Source organism: Xiphias gladius, chromosome 20 (assembly GCF_016859285.1).
Source record: "Xiphias gladius isolate SHS-SW01 ecotype Sanya breed wild chromosome 20, ASM1685928v1, whole genome shotgun sequence".
NCBI classification, from domain to species: domain Eukaryota; kingdom Metazoa; phylum Chordata; class Actinopteri; order Istiophoriformes; family Xiphiidae; genus Xiphias; species Xiphias gladius.
The window spans coordinates 4776405-4788119 of record NC_053419.1 but is presented as its reverse complement, the minus strand read 5'-3'; the positions used below and the strand labels follow the sequence as shown (position 1 = coordinate 4788119).

The following is an 11715-nucleotide window of genomic DNA, read 5'->3' as shown; positions in this document are numbered from 1 at the left end:
GCGTCTCACCGAGGTCCGCACGGGCCGGCGACGCTGTCGGAAGAAAAAACCCAGGCAGACGGGCTGACGGTCCGCGTCTGCGTCCGGAGCGGCAGCACGGCTGAAGCCATATGTCGAGCTCCCGGTCGTGTTGTTGTTTCTGAGGCAGGGAGAAGGACGCCACCTGCCGCCGTGGGAAAGCCAGCCGGCAAACCCCTAGGGAGAGCGACTGAGACCAGGCTTCTGCTGTAGTAGTTGGTCTAAGTGCTGTCTCAAAGCGACACGCTGTCAGTTTTTGTTTGTTTTTATTTTTTTCTGCTGAATTCCTGAAAACATTGCGACAACATTTTTTTCAAATATAAAAATAGAAGAAAAAGGGGCCTATAGAATAAAGACCATATGTCCGCCTGGAACTGTGGAGAGTAAAACCCCACAGTGAAGCTCAAACATCATAGCGAAGGAACAATCAGCCAAAACCATTTTTACGCGGAGAGGGAGGCACAGTGATGCAAGAAGCCGAAGGTGGGACATTTGATGTCTGAAGGCAGGCTGCATTTTTCTGACATTCATATTCTATTACATTAGTCGCTTTCACTGCACACATTGCCCTGGCGCACATTCTCAGGATATCCAGTATGTGGTCTTATCCATTTTTTTTTTTCCTTCTGCAAAAACTTGTAGGGCTGCTTGTAATGGAACTGCTCCTCCACACCGCTGGAGCGGTGTGACTCCCAGCCTCGGCAGTGGCTGGTGTGTGGTTTCAAACCTGGTTTGACACCACACGACCAGAGGAGACCTGAGATCAGGTCTTCTCTGGTCATGTGGTTTTGACACCACTGCTTTAACCTGCACTTTTGGGGCCCCCAGGGAAACAGGGCGTTGCTGACATGTGAGTGGGTGTGACTCACATGGACCACTGACTGGGTGCCTCGCCGCTGAAATGTGAGTCCCCAGGCTGGGAGTCACACCGCTCCAGAGGTGTGGAGGAGCAGTACCGCCCCGTTTCCTGGGGGCCCCAAAAGTGCAGGTTAAAGCAGTGGGAATCCCTGGGAATCCCTGAGAATGTGCGCCACTGTTGAAAACTGAGAGGAAAAACCCGAACAGATGAGTGGCCGAAAACGAAGAAGGAATGCAGATGCACGGCGCAGCTGAGCATTTAACGTCCAGTCGTGCGCTGTGGCAAGTGCAACCTTCACAGACCACAAGACCTGAGATCAGAGTAAAAAAAAGGCTTATAATATAGAAGCAGACTACATGTTTGTTATCGTGATTCTCATGAAGTTTCTGCTGATGCCTTGTTATTTGTCTGGGTGCTGGTGCTGCCAGGGTCATAGCCAGGATTTTCGAACAAGGAGGAACCCACCCACCTAAGAAATATGTGACTGGCCAACCTCCAGACTGTATAGTTACACAAAATCACAATTTTCACATGCAATGAATGAATTTCTTCAGTAATTTCGCTTCAGTTTTATTTCCAATAAATTGTATCTCCCTACTTTACGTACTGGTGCCAGGTGCAGTAGTTAATTCTGGTGGAGAACTGTCTGTTGTAGTGGGCGTGTACAGTATCTATGTGGAAATGCATGTGAGGGTGTATGGGGGGGAAATTAAAAAGGGTTGCAGTCCCCTGGCCAACATTCCCGACCACAGACGCCGGATTTGATCATTTGTTATTTATCCCTTCTTCTTCTCGGGAAAAGGAGACTCCACACACCGCCTGCCTCGGAAACAATGAAAACAGCTGGACGAACTGTGGAGCTACAGTATGACAACAGTGACCTGGTGCCGAACCCTACGGAAGAAAGTAAGTCACCACTAGATGGCAACCGCAATCAGGCCTATGGTGACACCCTGCTCGCTTGCCTACACACGGACTCCCCCTCGGACCCCTCCAGTCGTCAGTTGGTGGTTTTCTAGCTAGACCACGGATGAGATCCAGATCTGGTGAGTGTGCCTTTGGTTTCTTTGGTCCCGTTAACTGAGACACACTGCGTGGTGCCCCAGGATCTGTCACATGTCTATTTTCAAAAGCGAACGGAAAGTTTCTCTACTTTCTGTGAACTGGATGCAAGGTTTTTCAGTGCCTTTTGGTGTATGGGTGGTGTTTATTTCTCTTCTTTTTTGTTGTTGCATTTTCTTTACTTGAAACGAAATAAGAGTAGGTTTATGAGTAAGTGACAGACAATAAATAAACCCCGGTTTTAATTGTGCCCAATACAAAAACAGCGGATTTCACAAGACTTTAAGACACTAAAACCCTTTAAACACTATATACAGTATACAGGAATGTATGTGTACATATGTATGTGTATTTATGGTTATTTTATTTTGTACTTTTTTCTTACTTATTTGACCTACTATTTCTGCCCTTTGTAAAGCACTTTGTAATTGAGGACTTTGATAATTGCTAAATAAACTTTATTATTATTCCTACATTTGTACAGCATATTTTCAAGATTGAAAATTCTTGAAGGGTCTACGCAGAGGTGGATGAGAAGTTATATCAACAACGTGTGACTGAGATTAGACTGAGAATAAGTTGGTAAAAAGATTGAATAGATAGAAAGAAAGGGGGGGGGGGAGTAGAGGACAACCTATCAGCAGTCTGCTGACTGGACATTTTTGCCCCAACTATGGATTTCAGTTTATATTTTCAAGTGGAAAACAAACAAAAAATGTGAATAAAACTATGAATAGCGCTTAATAAATAACTTTGAATGGCTTGAATTAAGTTACTATTACTAATACTTACTAGTTGCTATATACTAATACAGCTGAAGATGTGAATGTTATTTCCAATGGGGAATTTTCTGACCTTTGCCTTAATCATGCAGACTCAGCTTCTGATTTTTCAGCCCTATCGAGCACAAACAATTGTGACGCAGCTACTCCTGTCAAACTCCAGTGAGGTTGTTCTAATAAAAAAGCAGATTTCATCATGTTTCTTTTTCTAACCTTCAGCACTCAAAGTAAACAGGATTATCTGTGTTTTCTTTTTTTTACAGGAAATAAGCCGCTCACTGTGTTGTTGGACACAAATGACCAAAGATAAATGAGCAAAACAAAGCTCAGTCGGATTTGGACTGAAGCTGTGGAAAAGAACACTGGGTCTCTGTTCATGACTCAGTGTGTGAGCAGAGGCAAAATAAATCTGGTTGTTCAGATTTGACGGATGAGAGTTTCCTCATCGTGGGAATTCCTGAACTTCTGTTGAGTAACACCCCCACCCACCCCACCCCCACCACTCATTATATGACCCTGAATACTACGGTGCTGGAGCAGAAGAGAAGGCTGAACACATCATGAAGGTGCTGAAAACCCCACAACACATTTACCAATATATCAAAAATTGGAACGTCTTGTTTTGCTGCAGTCTGTTTTGATCATGAATGATCTTATCTTCTTTTTTATGTTTTATTATCCTTTTTAATTTCTTTTGATTGAGTAAAACCTTTTGTTTTTTGTTCACAGTTGGATTTGGCTGCAGCGCTGTCTTCCTTGGCGATGTTGCTCGTCTTTCTGTCTCCAGTTTGGTAGGTATTGTGATTTTTATTTTGGCTTAAGGTAGTGAAGTCTGATTTTTTTTTTTTTGAGAGAGCAGGGGAGGATCTTTTTTCTCATCCTAAACCTATATATTATTTCTGCCTTCCTTTGTAATACAGTGAATAGTTACATGAACTGTCACATCACTAGTGTCGCATGGTTCATAAACCTGAAATTTGTCATATGCAGAGGGCAGTTGTTCTGTCTCTGTGCCAGGGTTTTACCAAGGTGTGCACCAGATATTAGAAGTTTCATTAAGCTTATTGGGGTTGTTGGAGGGTTTAAATAAAACAGTATTAACCCCATGCTGGGAAAGGCCTTGCCTTTTGACAAAATGGAACATAAGGATCAAACCACCCCAATTATTTTCGCACAGTCCCTAATCTTATGCTACTATTCTATTCACTGTAAACTTTAAAATGGGCAATAAATATCAGTTCATTCTCAAGAAAAGAAATGTTTTTAATTATGTCAGTGTCTATCCCTTCTCAGCTGTCAGCAGCCTGTGAACTGCAGATGGGGGCCTTATGGAGAGTGGTCTGAGTGTGATGGCTGCACCAGCACAAAGGTACTTCAAAGCACACACACACACTCATATTTTACTTATTAGGAAATTGTGTATAGTTATATTCATTGCCTGAAGGTGTGGTCAAAACACCACACTAAACAATCAATACCTAAATTCAACCCTTTACCTAACCTTAATAATTGTAACCCATTCTGTAATAACAAGTCTTGACCATAAAATACTGTAAATAACTAATCTTGTAGGGAACAAAGTTTTGCCAACATATGGGAGGTGAGTCCCCAAAATGTAAGTGTGGGAACAGGTTTTTGTTCCCACATAGCAGTGTAATGAATACAGAGCTCACACAAATTATTGGAACAATGCACAAATATCAATTGGTGTCTGATGCTCACAATGTTGACCCTGTTAATTAAATTTACCAATTAGATTGTGAATCATGCGTTAGATGTAATCCGAAGGCCTGTTCACACCAGGAAGTGGCACAGTGAAATTCATCCTCACGTCCTTACCATTCGCAGCGCCACAGATGACACACAAAGATAGCTGGCGAACTAGCCGCTAACATGCTAGCTAGGAACTCGTAAGTGCTAGCCACTCGCAGTAGCTTGCCGAATTAGTGCGGCCGAACCAGCTCAGTCGCATAAAGGGCTATAAGGTAACACAGTTTTAAATTAGTTAGTTAGTTTTAAATGCTGGTGTGACTGGGCGATAACGCGCCCAAGTGTTGACGCCCCCCCCAAGTTTCTCAACTTGGGGGTCAGGATCTAATGTGGTGTCACTTGATGTACAGACAGGGTAACTACAGCTTTCTAGGAGTACACAGTCTTATTCGTTTGGTTTTTTTTAATACAAGTGAAATTAGATGTTTTTCAGATTTAATTAAACACTATTTGTCTACAAGCGTCTATATAGTCTAGTAGTGGTTGTCTCCATCTTGAAAATAAAAGGCAAAAGTGCAGCACTAGGACTGAAAGACTCATAGTAGTTTCACAGCATTAAGTTATGATCGACTGGGACCTGAAATAGAATCACCAGTTTACAGTGTGCCTTCTATTGGTTCTGGATTTTATGCCAGGATAACAACAATAAATACATTTTGATTCTGCTAATCATTGCACTTTGTCCCTTCTCTAATTCATTTAACGTGTATAATTGCTTCCTTTTCAGGTGCGTACTCGCCATGTGGAGGTGTATGCCCAGTTTAGGGGTGTGCCATGTTCAGGAGAAGCCACACAAACACAACCGTGCGTCCCACAGAAAGGATGTCCTCTGGAAACAGGATGTGGAGACAGGTTCCGCTGCACGTCTGGTATGTTGCAGCATACAGACAGGTGACAAAGGAAAACCAAACATAAAGTGTCTTAGTTAGGTGTTGGGCTGCCACTTTCCGCCAGAACAGCTTCAGTGCACCTTGGCATAGATTCTAGGAGTCTCTGGACCTCAACTGGAGGGATGAACACCATTTTTACAAAAGATCATTTGGTGTTTTGATGGTGGTTGAGAATGCTGTCTAGCACGTCAGTCTAAAATCTCCCATAGGTGTTCAACTGGGTTGAGATCTGGTGGCTGTGAAGGCCATAGCATTTGATTCACATCATTTTCATTCTCATCAAACCATTCAGTGACCCCTTGTGACCTAAGGATGGGGGCATTGCCATTCATGTCAAATGTGTGCTGTCGACCACAATATTTGGCCTTATTTACTGACGTCTTTCCCATCAACATCAACAATGAAAAAAAACCCTCTTTCAAAGTCACTTAGATCTTTTCCTCTAGCCATCTTGATACAAAATCAGATTCAACTCTGTATGTTTTTTTTTGGTTAAGGTTCTGCTCCAAGTTTCCCTCAATATGTCTCAGTTTTCACCATTTCTCAATATTTAATCACAAAATATATGGTTCAAAAAGAATAAAAAAAGGGACTGTTTACATTTTTTTTTTCTCTAAGTTTTGTCTCTTGCAATACGGAATGAAAACTCATTATTGAAACCCTGATGCAGGTCAGTGTATCAGCCGCTCTCTAGTGTGTAACGGAGACCAGGACTGTGATGATGGTTTGGATGAGAGAAGCTGTCAACAAGACGACAGCCACTACTCATGTGACCTCGACAAGACGCCTCCCAACTCTGATTTCACAGGCAGGGGGTGAGTAGCTACAACTCCACCAGCAGGAAACTAAGTCTTTACTATAACTAAGAAGTTTAGATAACCCATTTATATCCGCTTGCAAATCAGTATGTCGTGTTATCAACTGCTAGATAAAAGTCCATCAAATGGATTTGTTGTATCATGTTTTACAGGTATGACGTGTTGACAGGGAAACTGAGAGCAGGTGTGATCGACACTTTGAGCTTTGGAGGGCAGTGCAGGAAGGTGTTCAGTGGTGACCACAAAGTCTATTACAGACTTCCACAGAACATCCTCAGGTACAACTTTGAGGTGAGTTGACGAAGAAATGTATATTTGGTGGTCATGTTCACAGTCAAAGTCCTGATTTCTCCACCGAATGTGATATGAATTTATATAAACACTGCTACCTTTTTCATAGCAGACATTTTGGCTTGCCATAGCAGGAAAACACAGGGGCAACTGATAACATTAGAAACGACTGCTTTCCATATAGGTAGGCTAGTTCAAGGGTCCTGGTCTTGTGCATGCTGGCTCATTGTGATGGCTTACTGGAACACTTGATGGAACTGAGCCAGGATTAACAAGATATATTTAATTTGTGCTCTTCCTGATATGACAAGTCAAAATGTCTGCCGTTGAAAAGGTCTATTAGACATAGAATAGTTTAATATGAGCCCCATTACTAATCATACTTATGGGTTTTCAAAATGCAAAATTAATAAAGTGTTATTCCATACTTTGCTGCAGGGTGAATGGGTAATGCTTGTTTAAACATACAAATGTGAAGTATTTTTACCACTAATTTTTTTTTTTAGTATTTTAGGGTGACCATATTATCTACCTAGGGACAGCTGATTCTTGGCTAAATCTGGCACGATTATACAATTGTTTATAATGCACCGTCCCTGTTAAATAAACCAATAAAATAACAAGAGTAAGAGTCTACAGCCACGCTAACAGCTCTGTAATGTCAGCACACCAAAATGATAATGCTAACATGCTGACGTTAAAAGCATGTGTAAAGTCAGCATGTTAGCAAGCTAGCATTTGCTTCTTAGTGTTAAACTCAAAGTACAGCCAAGGCTGATAAGAACCTGAGTTTTGCAGGTATTTTGTCATAAATTGAGTAGTGGACAAATTAAAGTTTTGATGTGATGATGGTGTTAGATGACTCAGGGGATCACCAACATTATTACAATTCATTCTGAGGGGAACATGAATGCCTGCGCAAAAACTTTCCATTGAATGGTTGTTGAGAATTTCAGTCTGAACCAAAGTGTTGGACTGAAACCAAATGAAAGTTGTTGCCTTTGTTTGTGCTGCAGGTGAATGTAGACAATGAGGAGAGTGATGAATCCTACGAGAGCTCCTGGTCCTACGTGCAGCACATCCAGGCCAACGCCTTGGTGGGACACGACCGCCGCACCTTCCACAAAGAGCTCACTGACGATAAGGTAATGATACAACCTCCAAATCACTTATTGATTTGACATCTTTTTCTTCCTGTAAGTATTGGACAAACTGAGTGACTCGCTGTCTTTAGGCTCAATTGGGTTAAAGCTTTTAATGATGCAGGTAATGACCTCCTGGTTTTATCCTATCTATCATTCAGGCCTACAGATTGATAATCCTGAAGAATAAAGTGGAACTGGCACAGTTCCAAAACTCCGCCCCCCAATATCTTACTCTGGCCGAAGGCTTCTGGAAGGCCTTGTCCTCGCTGCCATTCACGTATGACTACTCTGCCTACCGCCAGCTGCTTCAGATGTATGGCACACATTACCTCTCCGAGGGCTCACTTGGAGGCGAATACCAAGCCCTGTTGGAGTTAGACCGCCAGGCGCTCGCTTCAACCAGTAAGAACTTTTGGTGCAAATAATGTTGCTATCAATATAAGTACCTTTACATAGCCAGTAATCTTGATTCAGCATGTGAAATGTGAAGGGGGTGAATGTGATGTGCTATATTTTTAGGGAAAATTGTGAATTTGTTTTTTGCATTGGCTATGTTGTTCAGTTCCACGTATGAACTGTTCATTTTTGGAAGTAATCAAAAGTCTACAATTGGTTGCTTTCAACAAGTTGAAATTAAACCACCAAGAGAGTTTTATCATAAAAATCTTTTCTAAATCATATTTTCTCAAAAAATGTTGCCAGTAAATTTAGAATAAATAAAATAACAGACATACTATTGATATTACTACCAATAAAAGCTTTAGAATTGTGATTACTCCTGTATTCTCTGTGTGCCAAAATTTTGTGCCTGCCATCTGATAATTTGAGCATTTTGAACTGTTGTAAATCTGTCCTTCCCGTGTTGTTTGTGTGAAGATACAACAGATATAGAGTACGAGAGGTGTTGGAAAAAGGTGAAACGCCGTTTCTGGAGGAAAAAGGTGAAAACCATTTGTGAAAAACTGACGAAATCTTTTTCATTCAGCCATGGTGAGTGAAAGCCTTCATATTTAGACTCTCAAACCACACAGTGTAACATGGAGGATTAAAGAAATTAGTTATATTCTGGGTTCAATTTAACTTTGTCAAGTCTGGATTTAAATAGATACAATTAAACTTGACAATCACGCACACTAGACTGAGTAATAAACAGTCTCCATTGTCATTTGTCTACAGAACACAGTGTAAACAAGATACCCATTAAGGTCAACATTTTTGGTGGAGATCCGGCCATGATAGGTGCACTGACATTCCTGGATCTGGAAAACCCAGAAGCTAATGGAGAAGTCTATGATAACTGGGCCTCATCTGTCAAAGACTACCCTGAAGTCATAGACCAGAAGGTATGACAGTCAGCACAGCTGGTTGTATGTTATTGATGGACTGATTGATTCAAAAGCCTTTTTTGATTTTTTTTTTTTCTTAAATTAAACAAGCCAATTCAAGTGAGTCTATGGGTCCTTGATTAGTGACAGAAGTACACAAGTGGAGCTTCTCAAAACAGGCATCCATAAATTTTGCAGGCTGAATTAACTCCAGCTAGCTAATTTACATTAACCCTGTGAACTGGCTTAAAACTCTGTCTCTCGCTGACTTGTTTCAACAACAACCCTGCTAAAGGCTCTTAAATATGTACTTAGTGGCACATGCATCACGATAAAGGACCAAGGCTAAAGCTATATGTACCATGCAAAAGGTCAATGTCCTCATCAATTGATGATTGATGTAGGAAAAATGGAAGTAAAGGAGGAGTATTGTTCTTGTATTGCAGGATGGAGATATTTAACCATATTATTATAGTATAGTATGATGAGGAAAAATGTGAGATCACACTGCTGTTTCATTCTAACATAACCCTGTTCAGTCGTTTACCATAGTAAAGCAAAGGCTTGATTCATACTTGACTGTTTGTGTTTTCAAACAATATGTTTCACTTTTACAAAAGCCTCTTGACCTACCAGTGAGTCTGGCAAACGTAATGCTATGTCTGGAGATGAGTTTGGCTCAGGTCCCTGGAGTGCAAACTTCCCCAAATCCAATATGTAGCAGGACAGAGCTGCTATCATTAGTTTCCTCACTGTAGATGTGTCAGTCCTGAATGTGTAACCTGTAACCATGTGGTTAACTATTGAAAATGTTAGCCTTTGAAAAGTAGTTTACTGCTGTAGGTACCAATCTGGTTAGCTGAACATGCTAATGTTTAGCAAATGGTCGAGAGCTTATCATAATGTTTTGATGGTAGGTAGATGCCAATATGACAATTTTATGTCATGATTATCTAGGCCAAAATTGTTATGAGGTAAAAAGATGGAAATATTCAAAATTCAGAAAAGATTTTTCTTGGTTTTCTGTTGGCACCTCTTCTGACACCAATTTAATAGAGTATCTCTAAAGATAGGACCAAAAAGATGTGTATCTGCTCACTATACATTTCTTTCTCCACTGTCTTCCATAATAAATGTTTGTTTATCAGCATATTATATTTATGTTCATTATCAATTATTATGATAATAGCAATAAAATACATTTTTAAGTAATATATCAATGTATGAATGATCACCCCTTAATTATTACTTTGTTTGTCTGATATTTTGGATGTGTTTTTAAATACCTCGTCTTGTGTTCTGTGTATTTCTTTGTTTTCTGTACAAACCCATTCATAAACTGTAAATTGTTTTCCAGCTGCGTCCTCTGTATGAGCTGGTGAAGGAGGTTCAGTGTGCAGGTTTGAAAAAGCTCCACCTGAAGAGAGCCACAGAGGAGTACCTGGCAGAGGAGCATCCCTGCCACTGCCGGCCCTGCCAGAACAACGGCCAGCCACTGCTGACGGGCTCCAAGTGTCGCTGCATCTGCAGGCAGGGAACCTCAGGACAAGCCTGCCAGAATGGAGCTGTGATTGGAGAGCAACCAGGTAAACAACAGTTTATTCTTATAAGATCTATCTAATCTAAACTGCCTCAGCCGACAGTTTAAAGTTAATCAAGTGATAGGATTTTAAATTGATGTTAAAATTTAAAGAAAGGGTTAAAAATAATCCTGTATGGTTCAAAATTGACTGTAGCAGAATTACAAGATAAACCAACATTTAATCCAGGTTTAAAGTTAAGTGAAGTTGGTGTAACCCTCATTTATATGTTACAAAACTTACTAAAAAAAGTTAAAGAGGTTAAGTTGAAGTTTTATGTTACCGTGGCAGCCAGTCGGCATGACAAACTCCTTCACAAACAAGAAAGAACAAGAAAGAGAATCTTTGGCTTTTCTCTCAGGGGTGATCCATGGCAGCTGGAGCTGCTGGTCCTCCTGGGGATCTTGTTCCGGAGGTCAAAGGTCAAGGACTCGCAGCTGCAACAATCCCGCTCCTAGCGGAGGTGGCCACCACTGCACTGGACTGCATGTGGAGCGGAAGCCTTGTGAGGACTCAGAGATCCAGTATTTACAGTAAGGACACAAACACACGTAGTAAACTTATTTGTCATGTAGTAGTAGGACAGCCACTTTACCTAACCCTAAGCTTGTCCCAAAGTTATAACCCTGAAATATAATGGTTTATCTTGTGCAAACCAGCTTTATCACAGAATGGGAGATTTTTGCCCCTAAGGCATGATTATAACAAGTACACATACTTTCATGTTTTTAATATTTGTTTATATTGTTCTTACCTTAATGGTTTGATCGTAGTTATAGATATGTGAGTTTAAATCAGATGGTCATTTCCTCACAATACAGTACAATCTAATCTAATCCGAACACTTTAGTTTCAGAAATATCAGAGATGCTTAAGAAGCAGCAGGTGTCTGTAGTATTTTAAGTTTTTCTCACTGTAAACTGTTTGTGTGCAGGATGATGGAGCCTCAGTGCTTCAGTCTCTCTGTGACTCCACCAAAGACATGTGGTCCGCCTCCAAACCTCAGGAATGGAGTTATTCAGGTGAGTCTGAAAAACTGATATTTCCATCATTGTCAGCTTTGTATACCACTTAGCGTTTTGGTTTGAGTGACAGAAAAGGCTGCAAAACTGTATTAAACTTGTGGCTCATTTGAAAATAATCTTTTCTGCAATTCGTTTCTATGTAGTTTTTTA

The 11715-nt window shown here is 40.8% G+C and overlaps 1 protein-coding gene across 1 annotated transcript in view; it reads left to right on the top strand.

Annotated features, from left to right (window-relative positions):
- The first annotated feature begins 15 nt into the window (after positions 1–15).
- LOC120806157 (complement component C7-like) overlaps positions 16–11715 on the top strand; it is a 14792-nt gene continuing 3092 nt past the window's right edge. The window contains 17 exon segments of the mRNA XM_040156969.1: positions 16–501; positions 1680–1923; positions 2814–2888; positions 2985–3268; positions 3271–3287; positions 3451–3512; positions 4015–4090; positions 5219–5360; positions 6052–6196; positions 6352–6490; positions 7507–7635; positions 7794–8037; positions 8512–8625; positions 8812–8978; positions 10318–10546; positions 10902–11073; positions 11475–11562. Of these exon segments, the coding sequence (XP_040012903.1) occupies positions 3232–3268; positions 3271–3287; positions 3451–3512; positions 4015–4090; positions 5219–5360; positions 6052–6196; positions 6352–6490; positions 7507–7635; positions 7794–8037; positions 8512–8625; positions 8812–8978; positions 10318–10546; positions 10902–11073; positions 11475–11562 (1761 nt within the window). The 5' untranslated portion in view covers positions 16–501; positions 1680–1923; positions 2814–2888; positions 2985–3231.